Source organism: Melanotaenia boesemani, chromosome 16 (genome assembly GCF_017639745.1).
Source record: "Melanotaenia boesemani isolate fMelBoe1 chromosome 16, fMelBoe1.pri, whole genome shotgun sequence".
Classification (NCBI taxonomy): domain Eukaryota; kingdom Metazoa; phylum Chordata; class Actinopteri; order Atheriniformes; family Melanotaeniidae; genus Melanotaenia; species Melanotaenia boesemani.
The window spans coordinates 28,552,077-28,577,432 of NC_055697.1; the positions used below are offsets into that span (position 1 = coordinate 28,552,077).

At 37.6% G+C, this 25,356-nt stretch overlaps 2 protein-coding genes across 7 annotated transcripts in view; one reads left to right on the forward strand and one right to left on the reverse strand.

Annotated features, from left to right (window-relative positions):
• Window positions 1-1,498: 1,498 nt before the first annotated feature.
• LOC121655473 (dual specificity protein phosphatase 19-like) lies at window positions 1,499-22,131 on the reverse strand. Of its 3 annotated transcripts, none has more exons than XM_042010154.1 (5): window positions 21,933-22,131; window positions 18,833-19,078; window positions 14,347-14,393; window positions 10,545-10,697; window positions 1,499-2,449 (listed from the first exon to the last, which is right to left on the reverse strand). In XM_042010154.1, exons 2-5 carry the CDS (start codon window positions 19,059-19,061, stop codon window positions 2,267-2,269), a joined length of 612 nt encoding a protein of 203 aa, XP_041866088.1. In that variant the 5' UTR covers window positions 19,062-19,078; window positions 21,933-22,131; the 3' UTR covers window positions 1,499-2,266. The 3 variants fall into 3 exon arrangements, with proteins under 3 accessions (XP_041866088.1, XP_041866087.1, XP_041866089.1); XM_042010153.1 differs by lacking the exon at window positions 21,933-22,131 and adding an exon at window positions 20,484-21,145; XM_042010155.1 differs by lacking the exon at window positions 21,933-22,131 and adding an exon at window positions 19,414-19,557.
• Window positions 21,191-25,356, forward strand: part of nckap1 (NCK-associated protein 1) — a 39,922-nt gene continuing 35,756 nt past the window's right edge. For 2 of the 4 annotated variants that reach the window (XM_042010149.1, XM_042010150.1), the window contains exon 1: window positions 21,191-21,468. In XM_042010149.1, the coding sequence (XP_041866083.1) occupies window positions 21,361-21,468 (108 nt within the window). In that variant the 5' untranslated portion in view covers window positions 21,191-21,360. The remainder of the gene's footprint in view (window positions 21,469-25,356) is intronic. The other 2 variants (XM_042010151.1, XM_042010152.1) reach the window with 1 other exon arrangement.

The following is a 25,356-nucleotide window of genomic DNA, read 5'->3' on the forward strand; positions in this document are numbered from 1 at the left end:
TGGATGGGAAACTTTCAAGACAAACTAAACAAAAACAGTGGCAGGACAGGCAAATATAACTGAACAATGTTCCTCACAACAGTTTGACGTTTTTTCTCGTTCTCTGTTGTCCATTTCACAAAACAAGACTACTGCATTAGAAGAATTCATCCTCTGAACACAGTCCATCCGTCTGGTAGCTGTTCCAACAGTTTAGTCCAGACTGCAGCTGTTAAATGACAGTTTAAGATGAGAACAATGATGAATGTAGGCGCTCATGACACTTGCATCTAAAACTCTGTTTTAGATGCAAATGGATTTTTATCAGTCAGTTGTCTGTAGCAGTAAATGTCTGAACTATTGTAATCCATTAGAACATTGCAGATGTAAGCCAGTGAATTCATTTTCTTATTTTCTACATGACGCATTGTAAGCTTTGAATGATGTAAATATTCACTGCAGACATCTCCCTTTTAATGTAAAACTCTGGACATTAATCAGCACCAGTACTCATCAGTAAATGTTTCCAGCTGGGCGACCGAAAACACATCTTTCTTCGTTTGAAGCGGTGAATATTTAAATACAAGACCTTTGCAATCAAATCGTCAGGAGCTCGTCCCAGCTGTATTTGTTATACAGCCAACTGTAATCTCCCTCATTATCTAACAAGTTAATTACAAGCTAATTATTTCAAGAGAGCTGCTGTTACAGCGTCAGCTTTGTATAGTTGTGAAATTGAAAGAGACAAGGCAGAACCCATTTAAACCGATGCTGTTGAAGTTGAGAAAAACATCGAGGAAGGCTGAAGCTTCTTTAAGAAGAAGCTTTACCCTGCAAATGAAATAAGTATCTCTGAAATGAGTTTTCAGCAGTTTTTCATCTACAAACAGATCTAGAGTGTAACATTAAGATGGATAGTAATGCAATCGGTATATTTTATAATGTAAAACTCCAAAAAATACTAATATTCTTTAAATTTACAGACATTTTTAATGATATTACAGATTGTCTTTTTCATGTTCTACTTAAGCTTGAACTCAGAAATGACAGCTTTGGAGTTTAAAGCTAAAACAATAGTCTACCATTCTGTACCAACATGTTATTACAGCAGCTCAGGACAAACAAACAAACTGGCTGTTGTTGGTTTTCGTGTTTTTATACCACTTTCAATTCAATACCACAAAAGTTTTTTTTTTCTACTTTTTTCCTTAACCATATCCCCTTTGTTCATGCTGAGCTCATTTTACATATGCACCTTAAAAATACAAGAAATAACAAAGTCCTCTTTGGGATTTTAAAGCTTTATTTTTTAAAGCTTTTCTCACTTTTGTGTCTTTTTATTATTCCTGGTGACCGTTCTCATTATAGCTACTGCATCCGTCTGCTGTTTGTGTTCTTACAAATATTACTTATTTTCTCTTGGAAAAAAAGGAATCTAATATCACTGAGGCTGTTGGTGTAAACATCCTAAACCCCTCCCCACTCAACAATCAGTGGGTGACTGAATAACAGACACTGGGACAGACAGTTTTTTTTTTTATTTTTTAAACATATGCTCATAGATTACTACATTTAAAAACTATTGAGTCAGAAAACACAACCATATGGAGTGAAATTCGTGTCATTATAATTACATTTTAGTACATTTAACCATCTGTATGCACAAGAGGCTTTTTTAACACAAACTTAATCACATCTATGAGGTTGAGGATAAAAGCCTGTAAGTGTGCATGTATAAAAATTCTTTGTGGATTTAAACACACGTTTGCAAGTTCCAAAGTTAGTAACAAATAGTTTTACACATCTGTAACCATTATGAAACTATTTTCACTCCATACGGTCAGACCACAGACTAATGGCTTAACAACATATAATCCATAAGTAGAAAAAAATGGAAGTTTTACTGCTTTTTCTGAAAGTATGTCTGTGCATTCTCCACAGTCCACAGCTCTTTGTCTGATATTTATTCCCTATACTAATTAATGTCGCACACAGTGAATTTCTCCACATGTCCTGAAGTGTGGATTTTTTCTCTATCTGTTGTGCCACATTTTAATCTCAGAAACTCACAGAATACACAGAGGACCTCGGGACCTAAACAAGCTTGTTTGCAGCTAGTTTAGTTTATACACAGTAGTAGATAAAGACGAAGTAGTGCCTTGCATGTTCAAATCCCAAAGCAGAGTTGAAAACAGCTGATGACAGATGCCATGGCTGTTTTCATCACCACTTGCCAGAGCATTTCAGAGTTTGGGTGTTGTAGTCCTCTGAGGCCATTTGTAGTCCCTTAAGCCTTGTAGTTCTGTAATTGTTGATAGAAGCCAGGGTTTGGGCGGATCGATGGTCTTGCCAGCTTCACTTGGCTGTATGCATCATCAAACGAAAGCCCCTCCCCCAACATCAGGTAGCCAATCACAATGGACGCAGAGCGTGACACACCAGCGTTGCAGTGGACCAGCACCACACCTTCCTACAGCAAGAAAGATTAAATACGAGGCAGGAAAACAGTAAATTGGAATTACAAGTCAAACAAAATAAACACTAGATGTACTTCGGTGTCCTCTATTTCTAATTAGTGAATTAATTAAATGTTTCCTTAAGTAAATAAAATCAAAAATTTACTACAAAATTTCCACTGTTTCCATGGAGATGGTTTGTCTCACTCACCGTTACTGTCACAAAAAATAAGCACACAGACTACCACTCTGGTCAGAGGAGAAAAAAAGATAATACATTCCCAGGAACAGAATAATAAAAACAAGACACACTGAGAGAATTTGATCAGGATGTTGCGACCAGGTGAAACTTTTTTAATATTATATAAATATATTTACTACAGTATAATTGGAAATGTAACTTTCTGACCTTTACAACTACGAGTTCCTGACTCATTTAATGGCGCAGTAACATTTATCATGTACATTTCTGGAGCTGTTGCTGCCCAGCAGCATCCCAAGGCTGAGAAACCGCACTTCATGATGATTTATTCTCAGAACATGACGTTGCAGCTGAGTTTTACTTCACGCACCGCACCACACACTAAACACACCTGCCATTTTGAACGTGTGCCACGGCTGATTCAGCAAAGAAACGCAATAGGACGTTATCAGAGTAAGAGAGGGAAAGAAAGAGAGAAAGGGACAGAGCAAGAGATGAGACAAAAGTCGAGATAAAACTGTCCTTTACTGGCTGGAGAGAATTCACAGTACAGGTAGGATGCAAGATGGATGCAGTCAGCTGTCGATAAGGGGCACGTCTGAGAAAATCTGCAAGTTCTGTAGCGTGTCTTTAAATGTTGATTCTTTCTGTTAATGTTTTCCAGCTGTTTGAACTGCAGTCATGTAACGTCAAATACACCAACACTTTAGCAAAGCTGGCCACGGTAAAGAAGTGTGCTGCATTTTCATATGAGAAAAGCAAACAAGAGATTAAAGTACTAGTTGATTAGTACTGGCGGAATATCTGGAGAACATACTACGAGCCGACAGAAGTGGAAGGCTGAGGCTTTGTTGCAAACTCCCTGTGAAAGACCTGCACCTTCTAGGCATCTGAGGAGCTGCAAAGAGGATTGGCATCAAATCTACCCTGAGGCTACAGCAGGAAGTCTCTAGGTGGATCTGGATTAAAAGGTTCAACTCATGGGCCAGTGCTGCTGGGACACGAGTCAGGGCCTGATCAACCCTGGCTGGGTCTGATGGTGAAAGATCTGAAACACCTAATGACCTCAGGATGATGTTTCCCAGTACACCTGTGGATGTATCTGCAAACCAAATCATAAATATTGTTTATACAGGAACGTCATCACAGTGGGGACGAAGTGATGTTGATTTATGGAAACTAAATTGCCACCAACTGTTTCAGAAGATATTTGGGGCAATAACTGCTAATTCATTACAGGAGCCCAATTGTGAAAAGTGACATTTACAGTTGAATCTATTATGCCAAAGTAATTGCTCTTATTTAAGGATATGCACTAGATTTTTTTATTATCATTATTATTATTATTTGGGTGGATTTTCCCCTTATAGGGCTTGTGCCACAGCTTAATGATTAAAAAGATTACTCTAAGGACAAAACAATGAAGACTTAAGTCTATATTCAAAGATGTTCAGTACAAGGTTAAAATGTTTTGGGCAACTAATAAAACCTTAACTGGGACTATGAGGAAAATCTTATTTGAGGGTATTTTCTGCAACCGACCACTGGTCTTTACCCATAAACCTTTACATTTTCTAGTGGTGCACTCAGAAAAAAATCGTATGCACAACATAGAATCATGCTCCCTGTACAGTGAGGTTACAGTCACGTGATAATGTAATTAAAAATCATCCTATTTTAAGGTTTTATCTATTAGGACAAAAAAAATCTTATCATTGCAGGTCTTAATATAAGGTAAATACAACCTCAAATTAACAACACACAACTTAGTGAAAATACAGACTGGTCATCATCCATGTGAGTATCTTCGTAAAAACATATGTTCTGTCAGTTTGCTGCTCTTGATGATTCAGGTGTGTTAACCAGGAAGAAAGACGTCTGCATTGATCTCAGAGAAGTAACTGTTTCTGCCCATCAATCTATGAAGGAGAACATATCCAAACTATACAGAGATCATTATTGTATAGCCAGAAAGATAATTTACACATGGAACACATTCAAGACAGGTGCCAGTCTTCCCAGGAGTTTATGTCGTAGTAAGTTCAGTCCAAGGTTAAACTAAGCAACAGTCAGAAAAACTTATAAAAAAAACAAAAAACCAAGAGCTACATCTCAGACACTTCAAGCCTTAGTTAAAATGTTAAAGTTCATGACAGTATAATTAGAAAATGATTAAAAAAGAATGGCTTGTTTGGAAGGGTTGCAGGAGAAAGCCTCTCTCTAAAAAGATCATGGAAGCACTTCACACCAACTGTGAAGCACAGTGGTGGAGGGTTGATAATGTGGGTTTGTTTTGCAGCCCCAGGACCTGGAGAGCTTGCAGTCATTAATTAGACCATGAACTCTCAATATCTAAATATTATAGTCAACTATGATGATAAAGCTAAAGCTTGGCTAAAATTGGCTCATGCAACAGGACAATTATCTCAAACTCAGCGCAAATCTACAATAGAATGGCTGAAAAAGAAAAAAAAAAATCAAATGGAGGTATTACAACTATGGCAATGTAAAGAATGCATGGAAGTATGAGGGCAGTTGGGTTCGAAAGAACTGAGCATAAATGCATGTCAGGGCCAGTTGTATTAGATTTCATTTTTTTAGTTTTTTTAAAACTCCTGTCCACATACGAATTGACTCTTGAAATATAAATAGTTTGGGTAGAAGTCTTACAGGCTATCTCACAGGACCAGAAACCGTGACATTAAGTGAGTAATTATGTTTTTGTATCATTTAAAAATGATTACCATCTTCTAATGAATTATTCTAGTGTGTCCCACCGTGACAGTTCAGCAAAATCACAGCATGAAGTGTCATTTTACTTCATTTTGTTTCTCTGAAAACCAGTTTTTCTCTCGCTTTCCAAAAACTCTAAAAGCCTCATTAGACAGAGCACATTGAGCATGTTGAGATGAAAGAAATCTGAAACTGTGGCTTTGCATGTGTGTCAAAACTTACCAAATGATTCATATCAATGCTGGTGTAATTATTTACTGCCTAGAGTGCCTGACTGGAGGTATATTTTCTTTAAAATTCCAGCCACATCTCTTAAACAATAAAAACATGCAGGCCCACGGCTCAGTTCTGAAGCCCAGCATATTGACACATTTGTCTCTTTAGTTCAGTCTGCAGCCTTTCATCGCAGGATATGGTCTCTGTTCAGGCAGAAATGGAGCGGAACTGAAACTCTAAGCACAATTTTGATTTTCTGTGTCAGTCAATACCCATTGAGGGGTCAACAGTTTTAAATTGGCTAGAAACAATTGACATGTTATCATTGCTGTCTGTGCTTTCCTTTTAAAAATCTAAACCAATCAATCGGTTCCTCTGGGTAAAATACAAACTAATCTAATGAAACCCATACAGATCAGACAGATTTGAGTCTTTTCCAAATTCTATCCATGAACTAGTTCCTCTGCTGATTTCTGCATCAACACAGTTACATACCAAGTCTTGTTTTCTTTCTTTTGGAAGAAAAAAAAACTAAACTTGTACTGACTGAGAATTGCCTTAACCAGATAATCCATCACAGCAAACACAGACTTAATTTGGTTTTGGAGTTTTTTGTATTGCTGTTACTTCATTAAGTGTTTTCATATCAGTGCTCACATCACATTATGTTCTGCTTATGGTCAATCTCCTGACAGACACACAAAGGAAAAACTGAAAGTCTGGGACAGGAAATAAGGGCCTAATAAAGAATAACATGTGTCTCATAAACCGAGTTTGAGCAGAGAAGATTTTTCACTTTGCACATGAGATGATCTGAGCCTTTTAATAGGTAATCCGACCACCCTCCTCACCTTTGTGCTGAGTTGCAGATAAGTGCGGAGCGAAGATGTGTGTAAATGCATCACCGCGAGGAAGCAGAACAGCTGTGTGTGCACAATGACATGTTAAATTAGCCAACAGATATGAAAGGAGGTGCTTTCAGGCTACATCAGCCTCCTGAGAGAAGGTGGATGCAGAAGTGTTTAAATTGATTTCATACATTTTTTCATTTGGGAAAAGCATGAAATACTCTGTGTGTGTGTGTGTGTGTGTGTGTGTGTGTGTGTGTGTGTGTGTGTGTGTGTGTGTGTGTGTGTGTGTGTGTGTGTGTGTGTGTGTGCTTTGTCTGCAGTGGTCAGTTGAAGTAAAAATGACTCGGGTAAATCAACTGGATGCAGCTGCTGCACATTTGCACTTCAAAGGATTTTTTTTTACTGCACAATCTTCCAACATTTAACAGATGATGATTGTGTTGAGTGGGAACCGTTGTTGTATTGACTGAAATACTCAGAAGCATCTAAACTACTTCAAAACATCATGTAAAAATATTGTTACTGTAAAAATTTTAGAGCATATTCATACCAGGCCAGTCCAGGAAGCTTGTTTTAATTGGGTGGGAAATTGTTTCCACATTGCATTTTACTCAAGCGAAGCGAACCACCTCGACCATGTCATGCAGTTACAACAGCTGCTCACTAGGGGGCACTATTTCGCAAAATGACCTTTGACTAAAGGTGGATTTATACCTGCGCAGCGTCTGCGTGTGGTCGGTTACGGCGTAGCTGACGCTGGTGAGTTTGCTCTCGCACTCGAGCGTAGAGCGTACGTGTCGTTTTGATGGATAATGGCGTCCTGTAAGGTTCAGTGTGTTTGTTAACTTTATCCATTGGGTGTTGTTTTTAAAAATGGCAGTTACTACACAAATTCAGCGAGAAGATTCAGAAATCCAGAAACTCGTAATCGCAAATTGACTATAAGGGAGTTTTTCCACGTAACAGTCTGCATAGCAGGAGTGCACGTCAGGCCTCCGCGAAGCTACGCACCACCTACAACGGTGATGCAGGTGGTGGGGGAGAATAAATCCACCTTAAGAAGAAAGCAGAAGAAAATCTGGCTCATTGATTGGCCTGGGCTGAAAAGTGCTCATTTACCACAAGTAAACAATGGATCAAAAATAAATGTATTTAGTCTTTGGGTTTCTGTTTTATAATTTGGTGTTAAATCCTAATGTGGTTTTCACCAGAATCTGTCCAGTATTAGCAGCACTGATTTCTATTCTATTCTATTCTATTCTATTCTATTCTATTCTATGCTGACTGAGCAATTTATTCACACTGCAGTGTTATTAGTTGGAGAGTTATGGGTTTTACTGATTCTGAAATTTTACTAGACGATTATTTGTCATTCAAATTATTGCAATTAGCTATTTAATTGTCTTTCAGCCTTCATTTTTATGCTGCTGTTCACTACAATCCTACTAACAATTTAAAATCTATTTGACTCTAACAAAGAATTACAGCTATTCAGTGGAAAGTAAATTAAATTATAACCAAGAGATAACATATCTACAGCAGAAGACAGAAGGACATCAACTTTCCCTCACCCAGCTGCTTTTATACAGGTGCATGAAGACAGTTATACAACCACGATCAGTATTATGTCAAATAACTGGAATAGTTGCATTTACATGATTAATTAGTAACTGTGACAGGCCAAGAGAGACATTGTGACAACAAAGCAGTGAACCATAGCCATTAAATATTCATTTCTGGTTGTTTTACAGCAGTAATGCTTTGAGGCACAAATGAAAGCACCTACAACCCTGCAGAAATGTTCAACAGTAAAGTGAATGCAGCTGAAGCACACTTCCACCTTTCACTGCTTTGTGTTAGAGCTGCAGCCTGACACAGCAGCAAGGAGAGGGGATGTATTTCACACTTCAACTGACTTAATTCGCCTAATTAACCCTGTACCTTATCCCTAGATGGAAATGCAAATGACTCAGACCTGAAATAATCTTTTACCTTCATGGAAAAAAGCCCTGAGAAGATTCAGTTTTGGTGATGGTTTATATACAGTCACAGTAAAACAGTAAAATTTCTACCATGAACAATTACATGATTGAAAAATTAAGGGATTCTCAGGAATGTAAAAATGTTTTTTTTTCCACTAATTTTTGTACTCAGGTATTCTCAGGTATATAAAAGAGAAGAAGCATGAGACAAAAGTTTGGGGACCATATGAGCATCTGAGCGTAAGTTTATAAAGATCTCCAATCTTGGGAAAGGCTGTCAGAAATTAGCAAAGATGTAGCTGTTTCCTATTATTATAATTATACATGCATTATACATTAAAAATGTCAGACAACAAGAACTGTACAGCTCAAGGTGAAACCTGAAAAACTAAGAAAACTTTCTAAGAGAACTGCACACCAGCACAATACACTATATTGCCATGCATATTCACTTACTCTTCCAAATAATTGAAATCAGGTGTTCCAATCACTTCCATGTCCACAGGTGTATAACAATCAAGCATTGAGGCATGTAGACTGTTTCTACGAACATCTGTAAAGGAATGGGTCGCTCTCAGGAGCTCAGTGAATTCCAGCGTGGTTCTGTGTTAAGATGCTACCTGTGCAACTAGTCCAGTCGTGAAATGTCCTAAATACTCCACAGTCAACTCTCAGTGGTATCATAACAAAGTGGAAGCGATTGGGAACGACAGCAACTCAGGATTCTGAGGCTCATAGTGCACAAAGGTCAGCAACTTTCTGCAGAGTCGATTGCTGCATAACTCCAAACTTAATGTGGCCTTCAGATCAGCTCCAGAACAGTGCGGATAGAGCTTCATAGATTGGGTTTCCACGGCCAAGCAGCTGCACCCAAGCCACACATCACCAAAAGCAATGCAAAGAGTGGGATGCAGTGGTGTAGAGAACGACTCTGGATCAATGGAGACGCTTTCTCTGGAGTGACAAATCGCGCCTCACCATCTGGCGATCTGATGGAAGAGTCTGGGTATGGCGGTTGCCAGGGAAACAGTACTTGTCTGACTGCATTGTGCCAAGTGTAAAGTTTGGTGGAGGGGGGATTATGATGTGTGATTGTTTTTCAGGAGCTGGGCTTGGCCCCTCAGTTCCAGTGAAAGGAACTTCAGCATACCAAGAGATTTTGGACAATTCCATGCTCCCAATTTTGTGGGAACAGTTTGGGAATGGCCCTTTCCTGTTCCAACATGACTGTGCCACAGAGCACAAAGCAAGGTCCATAAAGACATGATGAGCGAGTTTGATGTGGATAAACTTGACTGGCCTACACAGCGTCCTGACGAACACCTTTGGGATGAATTAGAGTGGAGGCTGAGAGCTAGGCCTTCTCGTCCAACATCAGTGTCTGACCTCACAAATGCACTTCTGGAGGAATGGTCACAAATTCCTATAAACACACTCCTAAACCTTGTGGAAAGCCCTCCTAGAAGAGTTGAGGCTGTTATTGCTGCAAAGGGTGGGCCACCGTCACATTGAACGTATGAAGAATGGGGTGTCTATTAAATTCATACAAGAGTCAACGCAGTTGAGCCAATACTTTTGGCAATATGGTGTATGTTACAGTCATCCAACCTTAACATTACTGAAAATCAGTGGTTAAACCTTGATAGAGTAGCACAAACTTTCCAAGAAACCCATGTATCTGTAAGGTCTTTAAAGTCTAATACAAGCTGTAAAACATGGCAAACGAGGTCTTACTACACCTTAGCCATACAGGCTGCACAAACCGGTCTTTCAGGGGAACCTAAGTCAGCTATTTGCTAACTCATTCATTTACGTGATTGGATCAGTTATGTTGATGAAAGCAATAAGAAGTAGTTATCCAAAATCTCAAGCTGATCTTTGTTTGTCTTTTTCTTTCCATCTGTATAAATTCAGATCGGTACAGAAAGAGTTTCATTTTCCTTTAAAGCCATGAGTTTTTAGTCTTACAAACCTTCCGGAAAAACTTTATGATGCGCAGGGACTTACACGAAGTTGCAACCTGGAAGAACTTATACTGCATATAAAAGTAATGTTGCTTTATTTCATTTTAAATATTTGCCCACATCTTTGATCCATGTAAAAGTGTGTCTGTGTGTGCACGTACCTGTTTTCGAGCCTGATCTATGAAGGCGCTGCATTCCTCCAGATATGAAGTAATCTGAGTGTCTGGGAGGTCCAGGATCTGGAGCGTCTTATAGACCATCTGATCTGGGAAGAGGTTAGTGACTCCGTAGGCCACATTTAGCACATGAGACACCTGACAAAGGAGGAGGGGAAATGGAGTAGAAGGGGTGGGGGTGTAGAGACATGAAAACTCCTTGAACAAATGACCCCTGAGCATTGACTTTCTTTAAAGGCTCTTCGCTTTGGCAAGAGACAAAGAGAGATATTCTGTCAGCCATATTGATGACTTGACACAAGCTAAATGTGAAAGAGAGAGGGCAGAAAGACAGAGTGGAAAAGAAAGAAGAGGGCTGACAGAGAGGTGAAAGAAAGATGAAGAGGAATGAGTGTGGGGGAAAAGAAGACAGATGGCTCCAATTCATTTTGCAGTATCTGTCTACTCTCACTTAAATTTAGCTTACCTCAGAGAGCTAAATTCTCTCCTGTGTTACATCTTAGCATCATGCTAATGTGCTTTTAGACAGACTGTATCATCTAACATCCTATTCCACATGATAAAGGATATGTTTGATACCACAGTATACTTGTATTATTGATGGAAATTCCCATTAAAAGCCAAACAGATCATAATCTGGTCCTGCTGGAAAATTTCCATAACGTATAAAAAATACATCAAATACAACCCATGAAGTTTACTGTGTCCCTACAGCACATACACCATCCCATCTGCACAAATCCAACACTAAATACAAGCCGATCTGCAGCTGAAATGGTCCCAACAGAGGCATTATTTCTTCTTGTTGAACTAAAAAGCTGCAGTGGGCAACTGTTTCAGGAAATCACTGATCCTTTAATAATGTGAGCATATTTGTTTTGTGTTGTTTTTTTTTTTTGTTTTGTTTTCCATTTTGGATAAATCCTGCCTGTCTGGGAGCTTCGTTAGCGTTGGACTGGTCGTATCATGACTTTTTGTTGACAGTGAATTTGTCTAAAGAGAGCATTTAGCTTTATTTGACACAAATTCACAACAAAGTCATCTCAAGGTACTTTACAGTTCTTCCCAATTCAATACAACTCACTGTAGTCCAATTATAACCCAATTAAATCCACATTAGTCCAATTTATAGCAATTATGTTTATAAAAATAATTACCTAGCTAAGTAAAATGTTTAAAATACCCCCCAGTATCTTCATGATTGGTTAATTCATTCACTGAGTCATAAGTTCACTTAATAAGGGCAATGCTCTTCTTTAAAAGATACAGATGCAACGTCATAATAACCTTTATGAAGTTTTGCTGTTTTTGGCGGAGCTGGACGTATTAGCTGAAAGACCTTGTTAGAAGTGTTACACCTTGAAGGGATCATTTGGGCAGTGGAAGTGTGTTATGATAAAAGTTTTTAAGCAAGTCTTTGAACGTGGGAACACCTGTTTAAACGTGCCGATTAAAGCTTCTTCCAGTGTGCGTAGTCAGTTTTTATCATCAATGCTCTGAAAGCCACAACTTACCGGTCCAGTACGCCTCTACCTCCCAGAGGACAGGTGTGTCGCTTCATCAACATGGAGGTATTAAAACTGTAATCTTCAGGCTGTGTTGGACCAGTTTCTGGTCATCACAATTGTCTGAGGTCTATTAGATTCCTAGGTTAATAGTTTATAATAATCTATACTTATTTTTATCTGGCTTGTGAAATCATCACATCACATGCTGATGATTATTATATTTCATATTTACAGTCATGTCAGGTTATTCCAGTACTTTATTTTATCTTAAAGTTTTTTAATTGCATATCCTGTTTTTTATATGTAGTTTTTTTCTTTTTCTTTTTTCATCATCTCATTTTGCACGCCTTAAAATTGCCTCTCAGGTACAAATGAAGTGTTTTGAATTTGAATTGTATTGAACTGCTGCAGAGTCATTTAATTATGTAGTAAAGCCAACAACTTAAGGTTTCATGGACTTCTAAGTAGGTTTAAGCTAGGCTAGCTCCTGATTCTGCTGGAGATAAGATTCTGACTGCCCACAGATGTTACTCACACAACCCCTACTTAGAGAAAAAAAACTAAATATACCTTTAAAAGTGCAATTTCAAAAAAATCTTTGTAATTTCCAACAGACGAGATTCACAGTAATTCCTATCAGGATTTTGTCCTCTGTTATACTTTCTATCATTTTTGATGTGTGGATGCTTTTGGTCGGTACATTTCAGGTATGTAGACCATTTCAGACAATTTACATTTTATTTCTGCGTCTGTTTTCTGTTTTTTGTCTGTGAAACTGAGGAACAATAATGATTCTGATGAAAGTGCAGGCCAGAGTGTGATCCCATCACAGTTTATAGCATATAATGACACACAAAACACTAAAAGAAGTGCAGTAATAAAATATGGCACTGATATGCCAGGGTCTGATCTAAAATTGAGGGGGTAAGGCATTAGTCATGATGCTTTAAATTAAAAATGTAGTGATAGCTTTTATCGATTCACACAATTTTCATCGCATTTAAATATGCCCATATACAGAGATATGACTTAAGTTTATACCTGACATTACTTTGACTTTTCTTGTTAATAGAAAGCATCTTTTCTTACAGTAATTTTGTGAATTATTTATTCCTTTTTCCGGCTGCTCGGCGAGAAGATGTCACAAGCAGATGTGCCACAAGAAGTCCCAAATTAAAAATAAACCATAACCAATCAGCTCTTATGCCCCTTCTGCTCTCTGGCAGGTGCTTTCCAGACAGTTCAGCTATCATCAGATTTAATGTTTCACTCACAGATTATTTATCATTCAACATGGATAGAAAAAAAAGATGAAAGAAAAATATATATATTTATTTTTACAAAATTACTTCTTTTTCTTCTCATGTTGACTCAACACCAAATTACTTACACTTCTAGTAATGATACAAAGTTGAAGTGAAGAGCAGGATTACTTATGAAACACTTTATTGAGCATTTTCATAGTGCATCTTTAACTTCTTTCTGATTAATCTGTAGCATGATGTTCCAAACATATGAAAATATTGCGAGGAATTAAAATGATATTGCTTTTCTTACAGAATAGCAAAGTGAGTGTCTTCTTTTTGCTGTGTACATAAAATTCTTTGCATCTTTAATCTCTTTTACTACAGATTTAAAATCTATGTGCAAGCAGAAACCAGACGGGTTCATCCTTATCTCTTGAGATGACTTTTCAGAAGAAAAAGACGGATCTGCTGCTAAGGAGCCGAAAATGTTCCTGCAACGATGCAGGTGAATATTCGAACCCTGAACACAGAAAAAATTTAGGTTCCACTGTGAACATCTCCTGTTTGCTCTGCCTGTTTGAGTGTGAAAATACACCTTCCTCTAGTACACGCTGTTCAAACACATTTTGATAAAGTGCCTGTAGGCCAACTGTCAAATCCCCTGAGCATTAACAGTTACCAGAGAAGCCTTTTTAGGCAGTCAAGATTTCATCCCAGAAACAGGAAGTGAAGGCATTTGTAATCTCTCTAATTCATCATCCTGAGACTGCACAGGCAGCAATATGCTCATGCCTGGGAGCAGCCACTGCAGAGAGGAGCAGCGCTGAGACTTACTCTAATCATTTACTCCCTCTGCTGAGCTAAACTGTCACTGCATGAGTCATGAAGCTCCTCTGGCTATTCACTGGCTGTTGCAGACCTACGGGAAAAGCTCGCCTACATGGCTGCCTCTAATCTCATGTCACAACACATGCTAACACAACAAGGCAAGGTCATCCCCGTGATACTGATCCCCCCCCCTTCTGTACTGACCTTATATCTCTGCAGGGTGTCGATGTCGTGGGCTGCATCCTGAGAGGCTGAAATGGCAGAAAGAACTCGATCAGAAGACAGACAGGAGGGCTTGTCCCTTAAAAGATGCTTATTGTAGAGCTATTAAATGATCAAAGGCTACTTTTATCTCTCGATAAGCATCGATTTTACATTTAACATCTTTAGTTTCATGGAAAAAAAGTGAATTAAAGATGTCTCTAGACTGTTTTTTTTTTAAAGATATATTTTCTAGATTACAAATAACCATGAATTATAATGTGTATTTATTTCAGATCACACAAAACCAGGGGACAAAGCCAACCCAACACATACAGGAATGTGTTTAAAAAACAGACAAGTTATGTGAAGTTTAGAAGCAGAAAGCAAAAGCTGCAGGATATCAGCACCAATATCCCTTAGTGGGAAATATCCAGAGACAAAACCCTTTTTGAACAGCTGCAACCACAAGCAGGGAAGATATCAGTCAGCAGAAACCAACAGTAAAATGGCTTAAAGCTACAGGAAAAAAGGATAGGAATCAAATTATTTGTATAGTAGAACTCGATGCAGCTTAAGAAACTGCTGAGATAAACAGTTCATACTATCTATGGCTGCAGAGAAGGAAATGTATGATTTTTCTAAAAAGAGTAAGCAAAGGCATAGCCATCACTAAGTTTAAATGACTAATGCCGCAGAGGAAGAAGGTCAAAGACTAAAGGAGGATAAAAAAAAAAAAAGCGGTAAAGACTGAGCTGAGAGAGACAGAAAATCACTGATGGTGACAGTAACATAGAAACAAGTCACTCATTTAGTCAATCAGCTATCATGGTGACAGCAGGGGTGGTCCTGAATGGCAGAAGCTGGAAGGGGACATATGGGCAGAAAACAGAGATGGACAGCAGGACTTCCTCCAGGTTTCCAGGGTAGATTCTCTGCAGCAGCTTACGTCTTCAGAGTAGCAACATTTGCACTCTTTGCATAAGCCAAGCCACTTTGACATAATGCCAAATTCATGGTGCTGAGAAGCAAATCTAAATCCGAAGGATAGAGGGTGAGTTTGGGACTAAGCCAGCTCCAGCCCACATGTCTCATCAGTGTAGGGGGAAAAGATTTAAAGTGACACATCTGTGAAAAGATGCAGGGATGCTGTTCAGTCTTCTTTAGTGCAGAAGACAGGCAGCCCATCATCTCATTTTCTACTGAGCAGTAAATGATGTTAAAAGAAAATCTTTTGGCTCCATGTGCTGGTGTTTTAATTTCTTTAAGAGGGCTGACTCTGCTGTAAAACCTTAGAATAAAGTTTCAGTATATAACATTAAGAAGAAGCTACTGGCAGGAATCCAGTATATACTGTATGTTACTACAGGAGCCCAGAAAGGCTGAACCAAACACTTCCTCTAGAGCCAGAAACTCCCTAAAAAAACTCATGTGTGTTCCCCCAAAATATATTTTGAAGTCAAATCCTCAAAATGCTATTTTGTCTAATCACCACAAGTTTAACTCAACTCTGACGAATTATAGCTCTCCTCTACGTTTACTCGATAGAAGTCATGGACTCTTATGTTTCTGATGAACATGCAAACGTGTGTGAGAGAGTCTACAGTGTGGGTGGTATGTGGTATGTGTGAGCATATTTGAACCTTATGTTATTTATCGTTACTTTTTTAGTATTTAAGAGCTCCACTTTTTGACCATCCATCTGAGTAAAAAAAAAAAAAAAGAAATAAAGAAAGAAAAATAAATAAATAACAAAGAAAAAAGAAAATAGTGTTAAATGTTGTTTCAGTAGTTTGCCATAGGCAATATGTGAGTAAATAAAAGTATTGGGGAAAAAAGGCCTTTTTAAAAAACTGATGCTGCAAAGTGTCATACCAGGTTGATACTAAAGGTGCAGCTGCTGTTTTACCATTAAGTCGTATTTTCGGAGGTGAGCACCAGTTTCATGCTATTATCTGTGAACCGCTGTATAGAAAAGAGTCACCTCTGTTGAGCCTAACAGATGTAATTTTTTAAATCGATCCCTGCTGAGATATTCTCTCCTGCAGTGAGGTCGAGGCACAGCGTTTGTGACAGAAGCCTCTGAGATCTGGGTGGGGATTCAATGTCGAGCTCAGGGACATTTCAGGGGTACGTATACATGCTGACACGTGGGGGACGTCAACCTGCATCCTCCAGCCGGAGGGCAGGTCACCAATCTGCCTGAGAGGAATTCCAAATTAATGACATTGATTTATTCGCAATTAGGAATATATTTATTTAATATAAGAAACAATGACCTCGTCCCTTTGTGGACTGGAATACTGAAGACCGACAGTAACGTTAAACTGCACATTCCCAGCATGCAAAGTGTTTTCAATGAATTCACCATTAGCAGAAAAAGGGATATGTTAGAATTTATTGTTAAGGCAGAACTTGCAAACAGAGCCCAAATAAGCAGAGAAAATAAACACTGATCTACTAATTAGTATTTAATGTTATACTGATTTGTATGAAAACCCTGCATTCTGTCTGTTTATAGATGTGATGTGAGCAGCTGCTGCAGGGACGTTAGTGTTTTACTCTCTCACTAGAACCAAGTTCATCTTTATTAAGTAATCAATAAGAAAACGGGTCAAAGAAAATTTATCACAGTGCTGAGTGACTCTGAGCTGCAGCAGGGTTCATTAGTTGTACCTATGCCTCTTTATCTGCACTTCCTACAACAAAACTTAATGTTTTTGAATTATCTAATATCTCTATAAAATGTAATAATTTTATATTTACTTGATGAAAATCCTGTTGAAATAACCTGAGAAAATCAGGTTTCAATAACTGTCATCTCAACAAGATGCTGCAAAAGTCAAGTGTGTGTGAGAATCTGATGCTATCAGGCGGCATGCTAATGTACCCTCAGCCTTCACCAGGACCAGTTTCAGCAATTTTGTGTCTGAACCTTTATTCTTTTTATGTTATTGTTTAATTAGACTAGAATCCAGCAGTCACCATCAGCGTGGCTAATCAGAGGTCAATGACAAACCTCATGCATCCTTGTTACTCTAACAAATTTGTTTTAAATATGTTACTCTGACTTTTTGTTCTGTTTTTCTTTCAAATATTACTTTGTCATCACATTTCAAAATGCACTGTCATGGAAAAAAGCAAAAAAAAAAAAGGGGGGAAATCTTTTTTACGATCTAATATGAAAGAATTGATTAAAATGTGGTAAATGTTTGCTGCATTGACAACAAAAGGCAGCAGCTTTGTCAACTCTGTGGCTGTGGACCAAAGTCAGCTCAGATCAGCTTTATGTTATAGTGTATAGTATTATAAACCCTAAGACACTATCAACCCAACCCATGTGAATTAAGCTGACACAACCAAAGAATTTAACCTCTTAACACCTGGTGTTGCAAATTTACAACAAACCACCTGTTTATTTTATTTCTTCTATTTATTTATTTCAGTTATTTATTTCCTCAGATTTATGTATTTATTTTTGGATAATTTACTTATTATCTTTTTATATGAATTGTCATTGATTTATATAAGATTAAATTGTATTTTATTTTTATTACAGTCTTTATTTTTTTTCCTTGTATTTATTTTGTTTATATATAAATGTAAATAAATTCAGGCATTATGGGGCTGATGCTGAAAATGCCGTTTGATTTTTTTTCCTCTTCTTTAAGCTTTTTAAAAATATTTTCTATTAATTAAACAAGTTGTTTTTTGTTTACATGGGTGGGCAACTATACCCCAAATTGAGGTATATAAAGTCATTTGAAGGACCCCACACTGGACTACTAAAGTAAATCATGGGATAATGTCAAATATATGTTTGGAGTCAATGTTTGTCTTAAAAAAAAACAAAAATAAAACATTTATTGTAGTTCTGTTTCTACTTTGTCAGCCACTTTATTAACTTGTCACTGAAAGACACGACTTGGGGGCCATTTTATTCCAGTCTTAAATGTAGATTGCACTCTTTGTTGGTATCTAGTAAAAAAGCAGTAGAGATTTTTCTGTTGCTTCAGGTGCTGGTTTTTTATGGATTTTTATTTTAGGCTGTTTTGTTTTTATTTGAAGATGCTGGTGCAGGAGCCATTTCTTGGCCTTGGAAGATAAAAATCCATCACAGTACAGAACTATCAGACATTTTTTAAATGGTCAGCAAGAAATACATTTGTGTTAATAATGGCTTCGCTCCATTTGGGGAAAAAAATCCTGCTTTTGTGAATGTGTTCTCATTGTCAGGACTTATTAGAAAAAAATAAGCTTATACATTTCTGCTATTCTTTATTAAGTAGAGGATTTCAATCATTTTAAACTGCTTGCATTTTGTTTTTATTTACAGTTTACACAATTTCAATGTAAAGTAGCAGCAGAAAACACAGGAGCTGTAGTTGCTGTACTTTTGTAAATTGCAATAGTAATAATATAACTTTGGAGGATGGAAGGATTTGCACAGTGGTAGTTGTGATAGTGGTGGTGAAAGCATTTATGTTACCCAGCAGTAGGAATGGTCTGACAAGACCAACTTGAAGGTCCAGACTTTCATCTTGTACGAATCCACATCCGCTGTCCTCCTCCAGCTCCTCAACTTGCTCCAGCTCTCCCTCTCCTCCATCACACCTCCTCTCCAGCAGCTTCCTGCCTGTCACCGTGGTCACCCGCGTGCACTGCTTCTTCAGTCGATGTTTGGAGAAGCCCTGAATCTCCTGAGCCAGTGAATGCATCACACCAGGGTTCACAGCTGAAACAAGAGCAAGGATCAGTTTTACCAGAGAATCCAGTAAATAAGGGGAGCAAAAAATGGTTGTAGGATGAGATAAACAATAACAAAATATACCACATCAAGTTTCTTTCTGTGGATCCATAGTCCTAAAGGTTTTACACCTTGGTGTCCTTTTTTAACCAAAAACAGTGCACTAAGGTAGGTTAAGGGTTAGCAGTACATGCAGAGGGTTTATATGTTGCACTGTTTTAGGACTAAATGTAAACTATTTGGCTAAAGTGAATCAATATAACCATGCAACATCCGTAAATGATATCAAGTCACGGACTATATTCCTGCTTTTATGCACCCACCTGGTCTAAAAGTGATGTTTCAAATCAAAACTTCCGCAAAGAATCAGGTCATCACAGTTTTAAAACGCTATTAATTACAGTAAAGGTATCTAATGCGAGAAAATGTGTGTAGAAAAGCAGCAATGTTTTTTTTAACAGAACTGACAGCTGAGTCGGAAGCTGCGTCAACAATGTGGGGCGTTCAAAGACTCATAGTAAAATAGTAAATTCTACGGAATCTACTACGACGTTGTTTTGTTCAAAATTAAATTACTAACAATTACTTTGAATCTAGCATTATTACTACTATTTTTTATGCTAACGTGAGCCACAGCAGACAAGACAATAGATCAATTATCAAATACATGGATTAATCTGTTAGTGTCGGCCAGTAAAACTGATGATTTTGTACATGAGTATGACCTCCAACTCAATACTTTGAAAAAAGAAATTAAACAATTTATTATTAGAGGAAAATCCACATTCACAAAGATACTTTCACATCTAATCATTGAAGTTGTGCAATCTTACAAACACCTCGGGACAGTCAGTAATAGAAATAAAAAGTTAAAAAGGATCAACAGCAAACTCTCTTACTGACTGCACCGTAATGACCATGTTTTATTGTGCTTTCAGAGAATCAGTTTGATCTTTTTCCTCGCATCTTTGCTTCCTCACATCTTTAAAGCAGAGGAATTCCTTAAATCAAAATGTTATTTAGGCTTAACTGATTGGTGAGTTGTTGCTTTTACCAGCATCCCTGTATACCAGACAGCTACAGCAGACAGTGCCATCTCATACGAAGCAAATTCCAGCTTTTTCCCCAAATGGAAAACTAAACATTTTGGAAACAGAATTGTTACTGCTGCTATCACTGAACTAAATAAACACATTTACCTGTGGGTATAAAAAGTTCAACCCAAAAGGTTAATTAAATTTTGTGATGGACTGGTGGCCTGTTCAGTGAACCCTGCCTCTAGCCCAGTAGCTGCTGCGATGGGCTGCAGCTTTCAGCAACCCTGCACTGGAATTAGTGGCTATAGAAAATGGGTGGGTGGATGGATGAATGAAAAGCGAGATTGAAAACTCACACAGCTCATGCAGATGTAGTTGTAGTTTTGTTTCTTCAACTCTGTCTTGCAGTGTTTTTTTCATGTTTTGATCTTTTTAAATCACTCTGGAGTCTTTGTTCAAAATTTTCATATCTAAATTCATATCCTGTATCTCAGTTTGAGATATTTTGTATCTATTCCCCACCTTTTTGTTTCTGTTTGTAGTCATTTCCCATCTCTCTGGATGTGCTTTTTTTTCCAGTTTGAACAATTTGTGTGTCAGTTTGAACATCTCATATTATTTTAAAGTGATTTGTGGCTCAGTTTAGGTTGTTTTATATTTCCTGTACTTTGTGCTTCAGATTTTTGTCTCAGTTTTATGTCTTGACTGTGTCTTAATCCTTATTTGTGCCTCATGCAAGGACATTTTGCTCCTCATGGTTGCCTTTTGCCGCATTTTTACTATTTTGATTTACAACTGTTTTTTAAATCTATATGATCATTTTGCATGTAATTTCGGCAGTTTGTGTTTTTTTTTTGTTTTTTTTTTTCTTTCCTGTTTTATTAACTTTTTTTTTATTATAGGAAAAAAATGTAAAATCAACCCCCCAAAACATTCCCATCTAATGTTTAGTTGTTCATATATACGAGGGTCAGTGAATGCAACACACGCCCGTCTCGTTGTGAAAACCAGGACAGCTCCTCATCCCTGTGACCGAAGAAAAAAATAAAAAAGGGCAGGGAGACGGTGGGGTGGAGTACAGGAAGCTGCTGTCCCTGAAAATCTGAACATGGGCGAAATCTAATAACTTCACAAATCATTGCTTCTCTTTTTCTTCCTATTTCGTACCAGAAGTTGCGGAGATTTGCTATATTTTTCTGGATCCAATTGGAGATTTAGGAGAACAGCGAGAAGATGTCTCGGGGAGTGATCCAGCCCAGCCAGCAGAAACTGGCAGAAAAACTCACCATCCTCAACGACAGAGGCATCGGGATGTTGACCCGTGTTTACAATATCAAAAAGGTTCGCACACACATACACAATTCTGCCTTTATTAACCACACAGAGCGGCGAACAGTGAATATATGGACTACAGTTTCATCCCAAATTTGTGTCAATATTAACGTTTGTAAAATACGGATAAACGGACACAGATTGTCAGTCTCACGGCTACAATAACTGAATAAACAGATTCCTGGCATTCTATAATAGGTCAATAATTACCAGTTTGGTTAAAAATGTGTAAATATTCGCTAAAAAGCACATTAGATAAGAATTAAATCGCTGCAGCATCCCTGGCAGTTGGCTGTGGGTTAAGCTAGCAGAATCCGTCGAGTTAGCTTGCGGTAAAGTTGCCCAATGGTTTTCAGGTGTAAACTGATTGTCGGTTCGATTTAACAGAAATCTGGACACTTATTGTGAGCAGCTGGTAACAGTAGATTACTTATTAACGACAACTAAAGGCAAAACAGGAGATATCGTCAAACCTTCGGGCCTGCTGTGCTGCTAACAGCTAGCTAGCGTCGCTGATAATGGCGGCGTCTTCTTGCTAAACTATGCTAAGCTAGCAGTCGGGCGTCGTCTCTGCTCCACCAAAACCCTGAAATCAAAGCACCAAAACACATACCGCCCCTCTGTCAGTCAAGATCAACGAGGTGCAAAATAAATAAAATAAACACCTTAGTGTGTGTATTTTTTTTCAGGCATCTGGCTACACATCCTTTCCAGACAACTATGAGATAACGACATAAAAGTAAAAAGTATCTCGGTTAATTTGACGTTGGTTCAGTTAGTAATCCACTGAAAAAAGTATTACTGACCGTCTGTGTTCATAATGCCAAAGTTCTTTTTTTTTTTTTTTTTTCTTTACAATACGGTAAGAATTCAAAATGATGGCTATTTTTTTAAATCAGACATTTAGTTAAAAAGAATATAAACGTAAAGGGATAATAACGTATAATTTGTAAGTGACCTTTAAAATAATCTAAAAATATTTTGTAATATCCAGTGCAAAGACTACATATCAAATATCAGTTATTGACAGTTTGCCCCCCTCCTCTTTTTGACAGCTCATGTTCATTCAGTACTTAATGCATTCAACAAGTAATTGGATTAGCCTTTATGTTTAATGTAAATAATAATACACAACAACTAGGTGAGACATTGTACAAAATAGTGAGGTTTATAGTATTTCAGAGGTAGTGATAAATTAATATCATCTGCATTGCTAAAGAAGAGCTTGTCTTGCTTAAAATTACTATAGACCTGATGGTGAAGTAGTTCTAGACTTGAAAGGCAAATTGGAAAGATTTGTTGGTGTGTTCATAATGATCAAGATTTATACAGGCATTGCCGAAGGCTTTATGGTCAGCATTTGCACCAAAGCAGTCATAAAATATGACAAGGTTAAATGTTTTGGTAACTAACTGATCATACAAGCCCAACATTTAGCTCCTGCCTGAAATAATAATGGATGAAAGATCAAGCATTATGTTCGTTTTCACAGCTTTTATTGAAGATTTTGCCTCAGCAAAAGTGTAATCATGCAGGTTCTGGTGTAACTTGAGCTCTTTACTGCTACGCCCACAAATCATAATCTTTTCTAATCATCTTCAACGTCTTTACAACGTTAACATATACCTAATTAAGCTAATTTAATGAATTTTTTAAATATTTCCTGCTTGTTTTAGCTTTTTCTTGAGATGTAAATGAGTAGAGGTAGATCAGTGAGATAAGAAACTGATGCAGTGGGTCAGGGGTATAATTCCCAGTTTGGGCCCATTACTGCATGCCTTCTCAGAAGTATGCTTAATTTTTAAAGGGTGTAAAACTGTTTAAAAACACTCAATACTTTTTAAAATGACAGGTGATGAAAGTACCAAAAGCACAGACAGATGCCTGCTTAACACTTGGCATTTGGGTCGTTTTAAAGTTTGGATTAGTGCCATTCATGTGGCGTTTTGATGGTGAATGATGAATGAATATTTATTTAAAAGATGTTAGCATATTACATGGAATTATTATATTTCTTAGAACATTGCTAACCAACACATTCGGAAATGAGTAAAAAGAATCATAAGCTGATCTAATCCTACCCCTTATTCACACACATGAATTTGATGGAAGGCCTTGTTTATTTTCTGCAGAATAATACCAAACCACATTCTGCAGGTATTCAAACACCATTAGTAGAAAGAGTGGGTGTTGTGAACCCAAACAAGAAATTTATAATTTATACTACTGTAACTACAATATTTGGTATCAGTTCTCAGACACAGATGGCTTTAAAAAGAAAACATGTTGCCTCAAAATCTAAAGGATGAACCTTTTTTTATTAATTTTTTTTAACATGTTGCTGTCATCAAGATCAGAGTGAACATGTTACAAATAGGAGCAGAATACCAACTTTTGATATGTTTTGTTTTTGCTTAAAAGAAGAAAATAAATTAGCTGAAATTTGTGTTTTTTCACAGCATCCCAAACTTCAGGAAACAAGGTTGTAGAATTAATTGGTTTAAAAAGCTGTTTTCACATCAACAAGACATTAGTTGCTCAGTGATATAAAATATAACATTTATTGATGTTACTATGCGCTGCGTTGCTTTAATTCTATGCCAGTGGTTTGTGTGTGGGAGGAAAAGAGTAATGGGTCTGTTTGCATGGGAAGGGCCTTTTATGCTTTGGTATGTACAATGAGCAACAAGTGAGGGAGTCAAAGAGGTCAGTCATCTTCTACCAAGTCTTAATGAGTACAGAGTAGAAGTTAAACTCTCTGAAAGCCCATACTGTTTCCTATCTTTAATATTCGAGCCTTCTCATGACTTTGCTGCCTTTATTAAACAGAACTGCATCAGTAGTTTGAAGGCACTTTTGTCAGATTATTAGTTATTCATTGGCAAAACAAACGTGACACTTGTAAAAATTGTGCACACATTCTGAAGATTTTTGTCTTTTAAGTTGTAAGACAGTATGAGCAGTCAGACACTCACTGAGATTTAGCTTCTGATTATTTTCCTTAACACACCCTTCCTTTCCTCCCTCCTTCCTTCCTTCCCTTATCTTTCTGTCCGTCCCATCATTGTCATATCTGTCCTGTTCTATCTCACCATAAGTCCTCAGAACATATCCACTCAGAACTGCTGTTCATGTTATTTTTTAATACTTTTCATAACACAGTATTGAAAAACCTTCCAGCATCAACTGCATCCCAAAGCTAGAAATAAAGTAACAGGTTCATGAGCTAAATGTAGTATCCTCGAGCAATTCAGATGTAGTTTTTTAAGTTAAACTCTTAAGTTTTTCTATAACTATGTAGTTTTATTGTGATTCTTGAAGAAAATATAGATGGCATGCTCAGTTGTTTGGTTTCTACCTTTGGGAGAGTACCCCATGTGCACTAACAGTAATATTATCATCAAAGACCACAGCTCATTATTCACTCATTACACATCACTGACCATCTGCAGAAAAACCTTAAAAATACTTCCTTAATCAGTTCACCTTTATGACGTCTTGGCTGAGTGAGGGGCATTCAAGTTTTTGTTTGCTGTGCTTGTTTTTCAGCCAGTGGACCTGCTAACATTTTGTCTTGCACACAGCACTGTAAGGATGTTTATTTTTGCTAACATTTCTAACACTCAGTTACCCTCCCCCATAGTCTCTTAAGCTAGTTTGCAGTTAGCAAAAGGTGTTAATAAACTCATCATGGCTGCAGTCAGGACTGTGCTGATTGTGAGGAGTAAACTCAGTGAAGTATTTACTGATGCTCTGGTCTGTCTACAGCAGGGGTGCCCAGCTCTCAATCCAGCTCTCCTCAGGGGCCACAATCCTGCAGGTTTTTGATGTGTCCCTGCTCCAAAACCACCTGACTCAAATTGATGAGTCATTGTGCAAAACTTAATAGGCTATTGG

Bases quoted from the DNA above. Each gene is read 5' to 3' on its own strand.
- LOC121655473 (XM_042010153.1), bottom strand. From the start codon at position 20,547: ATGAAAAAAACACTGCAAGACAGAGTTGAAGAAACAAAACTACAACTA. The intron at 10,698-14,346 runs GTCAGTACAGAA...CTCCTTTGTCAG, and splicing joins ACACCCTGCAGAGATATAAG to GTGTCTCATGTGCTAAATGT. The intron at 2,450-10,544 runs GTACGTGCACAC...TTCTTGCTGTAG, and splicing joins TAGATCAGGCTCGAAAACAG to GAAGGTGTGGTGCTGGTCCA.